At 39.3% G+C, this 16,861-nt stretch overlaps 1 protein-coding gene across 7 annotated transcripts in view; it reads right to left on the bottom strand.

Annotated features, from left to right (window-relative positions):
* CLTCL1 (clathrin heavy chain like 1) overlaps positions 1 to 16,861 on the bottom strand; it is a 94,407-nt gene that overhangs the window by 58,596 nt on the left and 18,950 nt on the right. For 6 of the 7 annotated variants that reach the window (XM_087857517.1, XM_045815113.2, XM_087857514.1 and 3 more), the window contains exon 3: positions 15,950 to 16,218. The exons of the other annotated variant lie outside the window; for it this stretch is intronic. In XM_087857517.1, the coding sequence (XP_087713643.1) occupies positions 15,950 to 16,218 (269 nt within the window). The remainder of the gene's footprint in view (positions 1 to 15,949; positions 16,219 to 16,861) is intronic. 7 annotated transcript variants of the gene reach the window in all.

Below are 16,861 nucleotides of genomic sequence, written 5' to 3'. Positions count from 1 at the left end.
CCCACATCAGGCTCCTCCGCTGGGAGCCTGCTTCTTCCTCTCCCACTCCCCCTGCTTGTGTTCCCTCTCTCGCTGGCTGTCTCTATCTCTGTTGAATAAATAAATAAAATCTTAAAAAAAAAAAAGCCTATTAGGCATTAAAGACATGACACAACTCTAAATCTGATGTGGAAAGATGGTTGCAAACACCAGGAAAAAGATAAAACTACAAAACAGTAAGACAGATGGTTCCAATTTGTTAAACCTAAAATGTGTGTATACAGAGAGATATGCATTTATACATGTTTGTGTATATGTGTAAGTGTATATTCAATGTTTGTATATGTAAATCTATATATACATACATTCCACACATACACATAAGTATTCATATAAAGTCAGTCTTGGGAAGAAAAACTCTAAAGTGTTAAAAGAGTAGTTTAAGCAGTAGTTTAAATCAGTAGTTTAATCAGTATAATCAAATTTATAAATAGCAAAAATTGTATTGGGTTTTCTGAAATTTATAAATAGCAAAAATTGTATTTAATAAACCCCTATAGAATGCAAGTTGGTACAGCCACTCTGGAAAACAGTGTGGAGGTCCCTTAAAAAGTTAAAAATTGAGCTACCCTATGATCCAGCCATTGCACTACTGGGTATTTACCCCAAAGATACAGACGTAGTGAAGAGAAGGGCCATATGCACCCCAATGTTCATAGCAGCATTGTCCACAATAGCTAAATCGTGGAAGGAGCCGAGATGCCCTTCAACAGATGACTGGATTAAGAAGTTGTGGTCCATATATACAATGGAATATTACTCAGCTATCAGAAAGAACGAGTTCTCAACATTTGCTGCAACATGGACGGCACTGGAGGAGATAATGCTAAGTGAAATAAGTCAAGCAGAGAAAGACAACTATCATATGATTTCTCTCATCTATGGAACATAAGAACTAGGATGATCGGTAGGGGAAGAAAGGGATAAAGAAAGGGGGGGTAATCAGAAGGGGGAATGAAACATGAGAGACTATGGACTATGAGAAACAAACTGAGAGCCTCAGAGGGGAGGGGGGTGGGGGATTGGGATAGACCGGTGATGGGTAGTAAGGAGGGCACGTATTGCATGATGCACTGGGTGTTATACGCAACTAATGAATCATCGAGCCTTACATTGGAAACCGGGGATGTACTGTATGGTGACTAACATAATAAAATAAAAAATCATTATAAAAAAAATAAACCCCAATAAGGCTAATATCTTTTATAAAACTTAGAACTTACATTTTCTAGCAAAGAATTTCAATATATTTGTATCCAATATCAAATGCTCAAAAAGCTAAGTAAAGAGACGTAAGTAAATGAGACATGACAGCATCACAGCTCACACTCCTAGAATTCAACATTCAAATTGCCACCCCAGCCAAATGAGCCCCCATGCAGTCTATGGGTAAAATTCAGATCCTCAGTGTATCTGCCACCTACCCCCACTCCTTAAAAAGGGGAACAAAGGCTTCAACATTTTTCTTTTTAAAGAACCTTTCCTTTGTACTTTTCTACTGCAGAGACTTATGTTGAAGTACTAGGCAAAGTACCAATTCATGCTACAACATGGATGAACCCTGAAAACATGCAAAGTGAAGGAAGCCAATCACAAAGGCCACATATGAAATATCCAGAATAGGGATCTCCACATTTGAAATATCCAGAATAGGGAAATCCAGAGAGGCAGAGTAGACCAGTTGCCAAGGGCTGGAAGGAGGGAGAAATAGGGGAGCAACTGGTAGACATTTGTGTGCACACTTAACAGAAGAATGAACAAGAAAATTTCTAAATAAGAGTAAGGACAGAACAAAGACTCACCCTTCCAGGTGAGGATGGGAAGACTGGAGATAATATGGAGACAGTACCTTTGAGTCCCCATGCTAGAAAAGACTAAAGCCAAGAAGAGGTACGTGGAGCAGAGAAAACACCTGATATCAAGACTGAGACCTGGACTCCTGCGCTGCCTGTCCTCATGGACCCACCTAGAGGCTACCTGCTTCTGAGCCTTAAGGCTCCTGCTGGTAAAGTCCACCTCACAGGGGTGCTGAGTGTTGTGTGCTTTGGGAAAGGGCATATTGAGGACTGTAGCTGACAAAGATTCAATGCAAAAATGCTTCCTTTTGTGCCAGGCACCATGCGAGGGGCTAAGGATAAGGAAAGTGAGTGCGACCCAGACCTTTCCCTTAAAGACACATGATAAGGGTTTCTGGCAAGGAAGCAAGCAACAGCAATACAGGGTGCTAACTGCTCTGGCCCAGGACAGGGCAAGATGCTGTGACTCAGCTCACTCAGTCTGGTGGGTCAGGAAAGGCTTCCTGATGACAAGCTGGAGTAAGAGGTCACAAGGTGAAAAGGAAAAGCTGTTTCTAACAAAGGGGAAACATTTGCAAATGCTTAGACAGGAGGCTGCAAACTATGGCCTATGGGCCAAAATCCACCCTCCATGTTCTCCTCTGGTCTCCTTTTTGTTGAGATGACATTCACATAACCTAAAATTACCCATTTTAAAGGATTCAATTCAGTGAAATTTAGAACATTCACAATGTTGTACATCCATCACCTCTGTGTAGTTTCAAAACATTTTCGTCCTCTAAAAAAATCCCTGTGCCTATTAAAAGTTAGTCGCCATCTCCCCGCGCCCCAGCCCCTGGCAACCACCAGTCTTTGTCTCGACAGATTCACCTAAATATTTCATATAAATGGAATCAAAATATGAGGACTTTTGTGTCTGACTTGTTTCACTCAGTGAGGTTTTCCAGGTTTATCCACGCTGTAGCCTGTATCAGTCCTCCATTCCTTTCTGTGCTAAGTGATATTCCACTTTATGTATAAATTTTATGTATAAATCACATTTTGTCTATCCATTCATCCAGTGGTGAACATTTGGGTTGTCTTCATCTTTTAGCTATTACAAATAATGCTGCTATGAGTATTTGTGCACAGGTTTTTGTATGAGTGTGTTTTCATAATTTTTCTTAGATCGGTGCCTAGAAGTAGAATTGCTAGGTCAAATGGTAACTTTATGTTAAATTTTTTGAGGAATCATCAATCTGTTTTCCACGGGAGCTGAACCATTTTACATTCCCACTACTGACACACAAGGATTCCAATAACTCTGCATCCTTGCCAATACTCGTTATTTCCCGTTAAAAAAAATTACAACCATCTCAATGGGTGGTACCTCATTATGGTTTTGGTTTGCAATTCCCCAGTGACTAATGATGTTGAACACCTTTTCATGTGCTTGTCGGCTATTTGTGTATCTCTGGATAAATGTCTGTTCAAGTCTTTTTACCCATTTTCTAATTGGGACATCTTTCTGTTGTTGAGTTGTAAGTGTTCTCTATATATTCTAGATACTAGACTCTTCTCAGATACATGATTTACAAATGCTTCCATTCTGTAGGTTGTCTTTTCACTTTCTTGACCATGTCTTTTGATTCACAAATGTTTTTAATTTTGACAAAGTCCAATTTACTTATTTTTCCTTTTGTTGCTTATGCTTTGGGTATTATATCTAAAAATCCATAGCCAAATACAAAGTCATGAACATTCCTCACATCTTCTTCTAAAGGTTTTACAGTTTTGCCTCTTATATTTACGTCTTTGATCCACTTTGAGTTAATTTTTAAAGATTTATTTGAGAAAGAGAAAGAGAAAGTGAATGTGAGCTGGAGGAGGGGCAGAGAGAGAGAGAGAGAGAGAGAGAATCTTAAGCAGGCCCCAGGCCCAGCTCAATCTCACAACCCTGAGATCATGACCTGAGCCAAAATCAAGAGTTGGACTCTCAACAAACTAAACCACCCAGGAGCCCAGAATTAATTTTTATATATGGTACAAGGTAGGAATCCAACTCCACTCTTCTGCATTTGAATATCCTGGTGTGCCAGCACCACTTGTTGAAGAGAATAGTCTTTCCTCATGGATTGGTCTTGCCACCATCGTAAAAGATCAATTGGTGCCTGGGTAGCACAGTTGGTTAAATGTCCAACTCTTGGTTTTAGCTCAGGTCATGATCTCAGGGTCCTGGGACTGAGCCCCACACTGGGCTCCACTTTCAGCGTGGAGTCTGAGATTCTCTCTCTCTCTCTGCCCCTCCTGCTCATGGTGTCAGTCTCTCTCTCTAAATAAAATCTTTAAAAAAAATCAGTTGGCCACACATGTATGGTTTATTCCTGGACTCTCCGTTCTATTCCATTGATCTACATGTCTATCCTTATGCCCGTGGGTTTTTGTTGTTGCTGAATACTTGTTAGTATGATACAGTGAAAAATACATATTCAGTCTTTGTCCCTTGTTCCTGGCACAGAACTCCTGAAACCCTTGAAATTTCCTAAGTGATATGAGTGAGATGTGCATCTTCATAACACAAAAGCTTACGGGGGGCCTTAGATAGCTTCCGGTTTGGAACTTTCAGTCCCACCACATCCTGAATTCTAGGAAAGGGAATGCGGGGGGGGGGGGCTGGAGACAGTAACCTGATCATCACCAATGATCAATCAACATGTACATAGAAACCCCTGAATTATAGAGTTCAGAGAGCTCCTAGCATCAAGGTGCTGGGAGGGTGGAGGGCCTGTACAGGGCACAGAAGCTCCATGCATACCTCTTTCCTCCATGTCTTGCCTTATCCATCTCTTCCATTTGGCTGTTCCGAAGTTGTATCCCTTTTAATGAACCAGTAATAGTAAGTAAAATGCCTTCCTGGGTTTATAGGAGCCATTCTGGCAAATTATCAAACCTGAGAAGGGGGTTGTGGAAATCCCTGATTTATAGCTTGTTGGCCAGAGGTCCTAGTGGCCTGGGACTTGAGAATGGCATCTGAAGGCATGGGGGCAGTCTTGTGGGATTGAACCCTTAACCTGTGGGGTCTGTACTAATTTTTGGACATCCAGTTGGTGTCCACAGAGAATTAGAGAATTGTTTGCTGTAGAAAAGCCAACACCTTTGGTGTCATTAGTATAGTGAGAGTAAAAACAGTTTTTAGCTTGGATTTTTTTATTTGTTGGCTTTCATTTTTGTCAGTAAAGCACAGACAATACTGTAATTTATAATCCTTTCTTTCAAAATATTTTTCAAACATGATTTCCTTATAAATGAGCATGATTCCTAAAGGTATTTTTACCAACTTTATTGAGATATAATTCATTTACCATATAATTCATTCATTTGAAATATATGATCCAATGTTTTTTAGTTTATTCACAAGATTGTACAACCATCACCACAATGTACTTTTAAAACACTTTCATCCCTTAACAGAAACCTCATTAGCAGCCAATCCCCATTCTCACCTCCCACACTCCACCCCCAGTCAAAGTGACTACTTGCCCATTTTCTATCTCTGTAGATCACTATTCTGAATGTCTTATAAAAATGGAATCATACAATATGTGGGGTTCTTTTGTGCTGACATGTTTCGCTTAGCTTAGTATTTCCAAGATTAAGCATAGTCATGGTATATAGCATTTATCAGTACAGATGACTCTTGAGCAATGCAAGGACCCCTGACATTGTCAAATCGATGTATAACTTTTGATTTTCCAAAAACTTAACTACTAATAGCTTACTGTTGACCAGAAACCTTACCAATAACATAGTCAAATAAAACATATTTTATATATGTATTATACATTGCATTCTTAACAATAAAGCTAGAAAAAAAATGTTGAGAAAATATGTTTACAGTAAAATACTGTATTTACTGAAAAAAATTTGTGTATAAGTAAACCCATGCAGTTCAAACCCCTGCTGTTCAACGGTCAACTGTACTTCATTTCTTTTTATTGTTAAATAAATATTCCACTGTATGGATATACATTTTATTTATGCATTTATCAGCTGATGGACATTGGATTGTTTCCATCTTTTGGCTAAAATAAATAATGTTGTAACTGATGGTTACCAGAGGGCAGATGGGCGAGTGGGGGGGGGTGGGTTCAATAGGTGAGGCAAATTAAGGAGTGCACTTGTGATGAGCATCAGGTGTTGTACTGAAAGTGCTGAATCACTATATTGTACACCTGAAACTAATACTACATCATATGTTAAGTAACTGGAATTTAGATTAAAACTCAAGGTTCTGGTGCACCTGGGTGGCTCAGTTTCAGTTATATGTCCCACTCTTGATTTTGGCTCATGTCATGATCTCAGGGTTGTGGGATCGAGCTCTGTGCCGGGGTCCACGCTCAGTGCAGAGTCTGCTCAAGATTGTCTCCCTCTCCTTCTGCCCCTCCCCTACTTGTGCTCCAATATAAATAAATAAATCTTAAAAAAACCCAAAAACTTAAGGGGTCCCTAGGTGGCTCAGTCAGTTAAGCACCCAACTCTTGATTTCAGCTCAGGTCATGATCTCAGGGTCACCAGATCTAGCCCAGCACTGGGCACGGAGCCTACTTAACATTCTCTCTTTCCATCTCTTAAAAAAAAAAAAAAACTTAAAAAATATATATATAATATTGCTATGAACATTGTATATAAGTTTTCAGTACCAATGTTTATCTTTTTTTTTTAAAGATTTTATTTATTTGAGAGAGAGTGCGAGCCAGAGAGATCACAGATGGAGAAGCAGCAGCAGACTCACTGCTGAGCAGAGAGCCTGATGCGGGGCTCAATCCCAGGACCCTGAGATCATGACCTGAGCCAAAGACAGATGCTTAACTGACTGAGCCACCCAGGCACCCCAGTAATAATTTTTATCTTAAAGTCTATTTTTTTTAAAAGATTTTATTTATTTATTTGACAGAGATAGAGACAGCCAGCAAGAGAGGGAACACAAGCAGGTGGAGTGGGAGAGGAAGAAGCAGGCTCCCAGCGGAGCAGGGAGCCCGATGCAGGGATCAATCCCAGGATCCCGGGATCACGCCCTGAGCCGAAGGCAGACGCTTAACCGCTATGCCACCCAGGCGCCCCTTAAAGTCTATTTTATCTGATATTAAGATAGCCAATCTAGCTCTCTTTTGGGTATAATTGGCAGAGTATTTCCCTCCCATTCTTTTTTCAACCCACTCTATCTTTGAATTTAAAGTGTGTCTCCAGTAAACAGCATATGTAGATGGACTATGGGTTTTTTTTTTTTTAATATTCTGCCAATCTCTGCCTTTTAAGTGTTCAATCCATTTAATGCAACTACTGGTAGGGTAAGATTTACTTCTGCCAGTTTGCTATTTTTTTCTATATGTTTTATGTTTTCTTTGCTCCTCTATTATTTCATTATTACCTTGTTCTGTGTTAAATAGATATTTTCTAGTGTGTCACTTCACTTATCTTGTTATTCCTTTTGTGATTTTTTAAAAAGTCATTTTCTTAGTCGTTGCCTCAGGATTACAATTAATGTCCTCATTTGTAACAATCTAATTTGGATTTGTATCATTATAATTTCTATACTATACAAAAACTTAGCTCCTTTATAGCTCTATTCCTCCCCCTCCTTTGTTCTATTGTCATACAAAGTACATATTTAGATATTTTATATACTTATTAACACAGATTTATAATTATTGCTTTAGTAGTCATCTTTTAACTCACAAGAAAAAAGCCATAAACAAAACTACCTTTATACAGTCTTTTATATTTACCTATACAGTTACTCATACTAGTGCTCTTTATTTCTTCATGTGGGTTTGGGTTACTGACTTGGGTCCTTTCATTTTCACTTGATAGATTCCTTTTATTATTTCTGATAGGGCAGATCTGTTAGAGACAAATTCTCTCAGCTTTTGTTACCTGGTAATGCCTTAATCTCCCCTTCATTATTTGAAGAATTCTGCTGGATACAGAATTCTTGGTTGACAATCTTTCATTTTTTTTAAAGCACTTTGATTATATCATACTATTGCCTTCTGGCCTGGATGGTTTCTGGTAAGAAATCAGTTGTTAATCTTATTGAGAGTCCATTGTACAAGATAATAGTTTGCTTCTTTCTTACTGCTGTCAAGATTGTCTTTTGATAGTTTAACTATGATATATCTGGGTGTGGATCTCTTTGAGGTTCATGGTTTTCATCAAATTTGCTACATTTGGGGCCATTATTTCTTCAAATATTCTTTCTTCCCCTTTCTTTCTCTCCTTCTTGTGGGACTTCCAGTATGTGTACTGGCCCACTTGATGGTATTCCACAAATCTATGAGATTTTTTTTTTTTTTAAGTGGGCTCTGTGCCCAACATGGGGCTTGAACTCACAACCCTGAGGCCAAGAGTTGTATGCTCTTCCAACTGAGCCAGCCAGGCATCCCATAGGTTGGTTTTTTTTTTTTTTTTAATACCTCCTAGTTCTTTATTGTTATGGTTTATGTGGAGGCAATGTTCTCATACTTTCCTTTAGTTTTTTGGGCATACTTTCCATTAGTTCTTTGAAAATATTTAAAATAGCTGACTTACAGTCTTTTTGAAAGTTAACTCCAACGTCTGGGCTTCCTCAAAACAGCCTCTATTGACTACTTTTTCCCCTTTGAGTATGGGCTATACTTTGTTTCTTCACATACTTCATTTTCGATGCTGTTATTGAAAGCTGGAAATTTTAAATAACATAAAGTGACAACTCTGGAAATCAGATACTCCCCCCTTTCCTGGGCTTATTTGTAGTTGTTTTCCGGAACTAATTCTGTAAAGTCTGTATTCTTTGTCATATGTGGTCACTGAGGTCTCTACCGAGCTTACTGGTCAGTTAATAATTTGAAAGAGATTCCTTAAATGCCTTGAGTCTCAGCCTTTGCTGAGAGAGTGTATATGTGTTGAGACACGCCTTCAATACTCTGGCAGGCAGCTTACAATACTGCATTGGCCTTCGGCCTTCACATCCTGCTTGTACAGAGTCTCAAGGGCTTAAGGCCTGGTCAATTCTTTCTTGGGCAGGTGCACAGCTCTGTGCATGTACGTGGTCTTCTAGATTCCCAAGAATATGCCGAAACTTTTGAAAGCCCCCTATGAACATCTCATTCTACAACTTTTCTTTTTAATTTTTTTTTTAGCTGGCTTCTTATTTGCCTCAACTATTAACATCCCCACAGGCAGCTGTGATGTTAAACAATTGTTGCTGATGGTGTACCACAAGTGTCCCAGGAGATAAGGCCGTGTGCACTGAGCAAGAGTGAGTTAAGTCAAATAAAAGGCAAGGTCTGCGAATGGAGATTTCCAAGAAACTACCAGACAGGTCAAATAATGAAGTTTATCTGGGAAAGGTGCTTTTGGGGGAGCTCTAAACCATTTTTGCCTTCCGAGGCTGTAAGGTTGCTGTATTTCATCAACTGGTGGAGCTGTTGGATCTCAAGGCCATCAGAAAACTGTACAGAGGGGGATGGGAACAGCACAAGTTAAAACTGAGATGTAGCAAATTTTCTTAAATTCTTAAGTTCTTTGGATTTTTGTAAGCCTGTGGCTAATTTCCAGAACTCTAAAAATGCTGATTTTGAGAATTTTTGCCAGCACTGCTTTTATGGAGGAGATTTTCAAAGGTCCTTACTTCACCATTCCTGCCGATGTCCTGTGTGTAATATTTTATGTGGATGTATATTTACATTCTCTTGGGTATATAACTGGGAGTGGAATTCCTAGGTCATATGGTAACTCTACATTTAACTTTTTGAGGAATTGCTAAACTTTTTTCTTTTAAAAGATTTTATTTATTCGACAGAGACAGAGACAGCCAGCGAGAGAGGGAACACAAGCAGGGGGAGTGGGAGAGGAAGAAGCAGGCTCATAGCGGAGGAGCCTGATGTGGGGCTCGATCCCATAACGCCGGGATCACGCCCTGAGCTAAAGGCAGACACTTAACCGCTGTGCCACCCACGCGCCCCAATTGCTAAACTATTTTCTGTCATAGCTGTGTGTTTTACATTTCCACCAGCAATGTATGAGGGTTCCAGTTTCTCTACATCCTTGGCAATATTTGTTACTGGTGATCTTTTTGATTATAGGCATCATAGAAGGTTCAAGTGACACTACATTTTGTGGGGATTTTTCTGTTTTGTTTGTTTTTTTAAGTAAGCTCTACAGCCAATGTGGGGTTTGAACTCACAACCTTGAGATCAAGAGTGGCATGCTCTACTGACTGAGACAGCCAGCCGCCTCTCACATTGTTTTCAATTTACATTTCCACAATGACTAATGATGAACATCTTTTAGTGTGTTATTGGCCATGTAGATAGCTTTTTGGAGAATTATTTGTTCAATTCATTTATCTATTTGTAAACTGGATTATTTGCCTTTTTATTATTGAGTTGTAAGAGTTCTTTATATATTCTGGATACAAGTCCCTTATCAGATATATGACCTCGAAATATTTTCTCCAAATGGCAGGTTACTTTTTCACTTTCTTGATGGTATCATTTGTAGCACAAAAGATTTTAATTTTGCTTTTATATGTTTTTCTTTCATTGCTTATGCTTTTGATGTTGTATCTACAAAGGTTCTGCTTAACTCAAGGTCACTAAGATTTGCTCCTATGTTATCTTCTAAGAGTTTTATAGCTTCAGTTCTTACATTTGGATCTGATCCATTTTGAGTTAATTTTTAGCATGGTGCGACATAGGGGTTCAGTTTCATGCTTTTATATATATGGATATCCAGTATCCTCAAACCATTTCTTGAACAGACTGTTCTTTCCTCTGTTGAATTGTGCTGGCATCCTTATCAAAAAAATCAACTGACCATAAATGTAAGGGTATTATTTCTGGATTCTTCTTTTTTTTAAAGATTTATTTATTTATTTGACAGAGAGAGACACAGCCAGTGAGAGAGGGAACACAAGCAGGGGGAGTGGGAGAGGAAGAAGCAGGCTCCCAGCAGAGCAGGGAGCCCGATGCAGGGCTTGATCCCAGGACCCTGGGATCACGCCCTTGGCCAAAGGCAGACGCTTAATGACTGAGCCACCCAAGCGCCCCTGTTTCTAGACTCTTAATTCTACCTTATTGATCCATATGTCTATTCCTATCTTGGTACCATACTGTCTTGATTACTGCAGGTTTGTAGCAAGCTTTGAAACTGGGAAGTCTGAGTACTCTTATTTTGTTGTTTTCATCAAGACTGTTTTGGTTACTTTGAGTTCCTTGCAATTCTGTATGAATTTTAGGGTCAGCTTATCAATTTCTAAAAAGAACTTAGCTGGTATTCTGACAGGGATTACAGTGAATCTGCAGATCAATCTGGGGAGTATTAACATCTAAAAAATATTAACTATTATGATCCATGAACACGAGATGTTTTCCCATTTACTTAGATCTTCTTTAATTACTTTCAAAACAGTGTTTTGTAGTTTTAAGGATATAAAAGTTATACACTTTTGTTAAATTTATTCCTAAGTATTTTATTCTTTTTGATGTTACCATGAATGAAATTTCATTTTTTTAAAAAAGATTTTATTTATTTGACAGAGATAGAGACAGCCAGTGAGAGAGGGCACACAAGCAGGGGGAGTGGGAAAGGAAGAAGCAGGCTCCTAGCAGAGGAGCCTGATGTGGGGCTCGATCCCATAACGCCGGGATCACGCCCTGAGCCGAAGGCAGATGCTTAACTGCTGTGCCACCCAGGCGCCCCTGAAATTTCATTTTTGAATTATTCATTCCAAGTGCGTAGGAACACAACTGATTTCTGTATACTGATCTTGCACTCTGTAACCTTGTACTTATTAGTTCTGGAATTTTTTATTAGATATCTTGAGATTTTCAAATATAAAATCATGTTATCTGCAAAGAAAGATAGTTTTAATTCTTCCTTTCAAATCAGGATGCCTTTTATTCTTTATCTGCTTGCTCTAACCAGATCTCTAGTCTGATGTTGAACAGAAGTGGCAAAAGTGGATATCTCTGTCTTGTTCCAATCTTGGGAAAACTTTCAGTCTTTCACTATTAAGTAAGATGCTCTTTGTGTGTTTTTCTCAGATGTCCTTTATCAGGTTAAGGAAGTTCCTTTCTATTCCTAGTTTGTTGAGCATTTTTATTATGAAAGGTGCTGGGTTTTATCATATGTTTTTTCTGTGTCTGCTGAGATGATCAAGTGGTTTTTGTCTTTTATTCTATTAATATTGTGCATTATTTTAATTGTTTTTTGGATATTAAACCTACCTGGTATTCCCAGATAAGTTCCACTCAATTATGACATACAATTCTTTTTATATGTTGTTGGATTCAATTCACTAGTATAATGTTGAAGATTTTTGCATCTATAATCAGAGGAGATAGTGGTCTGCAGTTTTCTTGTGATGTCTTTGTTTTTGGTATCTCACAGAATGAACTGAGAGGTATTCCCTCCTCTTCTATGTTTTGGAAAAGTCTGTGAAGGATTAATACTAATTTTTCTTTGAATATTTGGTAGAATTAACCAGTGAAACCATCCTGGTCAGAGTTTTTCTTTGTGGGTAGTTTTTTCATTCCTAATTGAGTGTCTTAACTTGCTGTACAGGCCTATTCAGGTCTTCTATTTTTTCTTGAGTATTTTGTATTGAATATATTCTACTTCTTTTCAGTAATCTATGTCTTTCTGGGAATTAGTCCTTTCATCTAAGTTATCTAATTTACCGGTATACAATATTCTTAGTATTCCTACTAATTCTTTTTATTTCTGTATGGTTTTTCCCACCTGTTTTGGTAAGTAAAGTTGTATTGGCATGAAGCCATGGCCATTCACTTACATACTATCTATGGCTGCCTGTACTAAAACTTCACAGTTAAGTAGTTGTGAGAGAGACCAAATATTTTTGGCCCACAAAGCAAAAAATATTTACTATCTAAGCCTTTACAGAAAAAACACACTGATCTCTGGCTAAGAAGAATAAAATAGGGGCGCCTGGGTGGCGCAGCAGTTAAGCGTCTGCCTTCGGCTCAGGGCGTGATCCCCGCGTTATGGGATCGAGCCCCACATCAGGCTCCTCCCTGTGAGCCTGCTTCTTCCTCTCCCACTCCCCCTACTTGTGTTCCCTCTCTCACTGGCTGTCTCTATCTCTGTCGAATAAATAAATAAAATCTTAAAAAAAAAAGAAGAAGAAGAAAATAATACTTGAAGTACTCAGGTCAAACTGGAGCAAAGGGTTTTTGAGAAAGAGTTAGTTAAGTGTGGAATGAATTAAATGTCATCTAGTTTTATAAGTATCAGCTCAAAGCTTCATTCCAAACCCCCAGACATCATCATTTCTGGGGGAACAAACATATTTTCAGACCAGATTCAGTACAAAGACTGAACTTCATGAAATAAAGAGGAAATTCAAAAACAAAAAGTATCTTGGGCAAGTATTTGCGAAGAGTGATAAACGCTATACTGTGACTAACTTTGTTCCTTGGTTGAGAGTCCTGTAAATCTAGGGACCTCTTTCTGAAAACAACATAAAGGCTCAAAAAGTATAGCTTTCCCACTGACTCTTGAATAGCATGAAGGACTATGGAAGAGAGATCTTCTAGCTCCCATCCTGGCTTCACAAAGGTAAAGTGAATCAATTTTTTTCTTTTCATGCCAATACCACCTTGAAAATTTACCACGATAGCATATGTCATACAGATTTTACCTGTTCGTGACTCTCTCACAATTCATCCCAGAGTAACATACACTACTGTGTAAGGCACACTACTCACCCCTCACATCACAGACACTCCTCTGACTTCATCTCCATTAGCAACACCTGAACTGTCTGCAGTCTCTGCCTACCATAAAGGCCAGCAACATCCAATTCCTTTCAGTGGAAAACCAAAGGTAGAGTTTCCATATGAGAAAAACTCCATAAACAGCATCTATCTAGGGTTAGTAACTCCCAAGAGGAAATTATTCCAGCTAACAGATGATAAAACACAGAAAATGTCCTAGGTGTAAAATTATTCCTTTTATGGAAGCCTGGGCAATCAGACCCAAACAAGCTGCTATGGGTGAATCATTACAATGTTATTATCATGTGTGGGAGCAACGGGAATGCCCATTATTCCAGATAGGATGTGAGGTTTCCTACAAATATGTCATTCCAGCTTAACCCTCAGCCCTGACAATAAGAAGTAACTGGGGCTGAATGGAAGCCATGGGCCTATCACTAAAAGGCTCTGTGACTAAGCAAGTCCCTTAAATTACACCAAATAACTACCAGGTCACCTGAGGAGACAAACTTGTCAGTGTAAAACAAAGATGAAGGGTTAGAGCAGAGGTACTTCAACTCTCCCTCATCTATGCCTCATTCTGAGACAGATGCTAGGCCATCATCTTACTCCCCTCTCCCCGAGAGGTGTCCCATGCATCACCAAGTTCTAGTCATTTCACCTCTAAAATCTCAAGCCTTGCCTCGGGGCACCTGGCTGGCTCAGTCATTAGAGCGTGTGACTGTTGATTTTAGGGTCGTGAGTTTGAGCTCCACATTGAGTGTTGAGATATAAAATCTCAAGTCTTGCCTCTCCTCTTCATCTCCAATGCCAGTGATTCCATCTAAATCACACACGGCTCACTTCTCCTGGGAGTTGCAGAGTGGAGAAGACTCCGAAAGTGGAGAGAAGTATTTCTTCCATATTTGCTCACTCTTTACCTTTCTCATACATGTTTTTACTCCCGAACACGCTATATGGCTTTCCTCCTGTATCTGCCTGTCAACTAGCTTCCCAGCCTCCAGTCTTCATGTTGGTCCCTCCTCAACATCACTGGTAGCATTATTTCTACCCCATTATGATGCATAAAAGGAAAATCATAGCACCCTCACTTTAAAATCTGCTGAATTCCCACTGCCAGCAGCACGTACCTCAGTCTTGCCCCCAACCATCTCTCAGCCTTGCCCCTCTAGCTGCCTTTTGTGCATCCTATAGGTATCAGCCAAGTGATGACCCCAGACTCCCAGAAAGAGCCATTCACACAGTTTCCTTCCCAAGTACACTTTTATAGCTGGCAAAATGCAGCTTAGAGGCCGCCTCTGTTGTGGGCCCTCTCTGACCCAAGATATTCTCTTATGGATCTCAAAGCACTCTCTTCAACGGTCTGACAGTTTTCTAAGTGCTAGAATCCTGCATTTATACTTTCCCACTAGGCTATGGAAGACCATTCAATGGCCAGAATTAGCTAATAAAGATATAAAGCCAAACATCCTATAGTCAAGAATCTGGTGACTAGATTAGCCACCAGGAATGAAAAAAGGAAGCACAGCAGAAAGTTATCACTTTCATCATAAAAATTTGTGAATTAATAGGGGCACCTGGGTGGTACAGTCAGTTTTAAGCGTCTGACTCTTGGTTCTGGCTTAGGTCGTGTGTGATCTCAGAGTTGTGAGATCGAGCCCCATGTCAGGCTCTGTGCCCAGCGAGGAGTCTGCTTAAGACTGTCTCTCCCAGTAGAATATAGGGGCGCCTGGGTAGCGCAGTCGTTAAAGCGTCTGCCTTCGGCTCAGGGCGTGATCCCGGCGTACCGGGATCGAGTCCCACATCGGGCTCCTCCGCTATGAGCCTGCTTCTTCCTCTCCCACTCCACCTGCTGTGTTCCCTCTCTCGCTGGCTGTCTCTCTGTTAAATAAATAAATAAAATCTTAAAAAAAAAAAAAAAAAAAAAAAGACTGTCTCTCCCTCTCCTCCCTCTGCCTCTCCCTCCTGTGCTTGTTTGCTCTCTCCAAAATGAATAAATAAATCTTTAGAAAAGCATACCAATTAGTGATATTCCATTAAAGCCCTTAAAATGGAGCTCCAAAACTACTTTCCATAAACCTATAGGTTCCAAGTGGCTCTACAAAATTCCTCAACAATTCACTTCTCAAAACTGTGCCAGAAATAGTTTACAGGATAAATATAAGTAATCTGATGGAATACAGTAGAGTCCATAGGCCAAAGTTAAATTAAAATTCTCATATGATCCAGTTTGGATTTCTTGTAACCGCTATTTCTTTTAGGCCTGGGCCTATTTCTTCTGCCTCACACCTGTACCAACTTCAGTATTATACCTCTCCATTGCATCAGACCAGTGCCTGAAGGCAGCCAAAAGCTTACCTGAGCTGAGATGCCAATGAGGAGCAGCCACTTCTGGTACTCGTCAGTCCGGTAATGGATCATTTGGCACCCTGCCAGACTGGCATGTCTATCAAACATCTTCATGGGTTGAGAGTCACCTTCCATGCTCCAGTGGTAGACTGTGGTCTCAGTCACCAGGGCAACAGTGTTCACAGAGACCCACTTCCAGAAAATCACCTCTTCTGCCATTGTATGAGACTTCATTTTACTCTTCATTTCAATATTAAAGATCTGAAGTGTCTTCCCAGCTAGTATTTGATGTGATGAAGATTAGAGAAAGATAAATTAAAAATCTGAAAGACAAATTCTTACACTCTTAATTCTGAATCCTTTTAACATAACTTTAAGTTGTACTACTTACAGCTAATCTGATTAAGAAGGGAAAAGAGTTGCCTGAGTGTAAATAACCCTCCACTTTGATGTCTTAATATTGAGAAGAGTCTTCTTCTTCAGAAGAATGTAAAAGTGTATGAATACAGAATGTATGAATAACAATCAGAAATTAGTTCTTTTGAAGCAACTACCAAGAGAATCAGTTTTAAACTGGTATCTTCTAGTTTTAAAATACTTTCCTGGATAAGTTAGCAAAAACAAGACATTCTTTCTTTGTCTGGTACCTCCAACTTCCAGGAAAGAATACTATCATCCCTTCAAATTAAACAACTTTTCCAGATAAGAAGGTCATTTTGTCTTAAATTCTAGACTGGTCCTGTCAAACAGAATTTTCTACTATGTTGGAAATGTTCTGTACCTGCACAACCAGTACAGAAGACACTAGCTACATGTGACTATTAGGCATTTGAAATGTGTATTGTAAGACACATTTAAGGAAACTGAACTTTTACTTTCATTTAATTTCAATTAATTTAAATTGAAACAGCCTCAACCGGC

The sequence above is a fragment of the Ursus americanus genome, chromosome 30 (genome assembly GCF_024610735.1).
Source record: "Ursus americanus isolate L20-20 chromosome 30, mUrsAme1.1.p, whole genome shotgun sequence".
NCBI lineage: Eukaryota > Metazoa > Chordata > Mammalia > Carnivora > Ursidae > Ursus > Ursus americanus.
The sequence above is the reverse complement of the archived record's forward strand: the minus strand, read 5'-3'. Positions and strand labels throughout refer to the sequence as shown.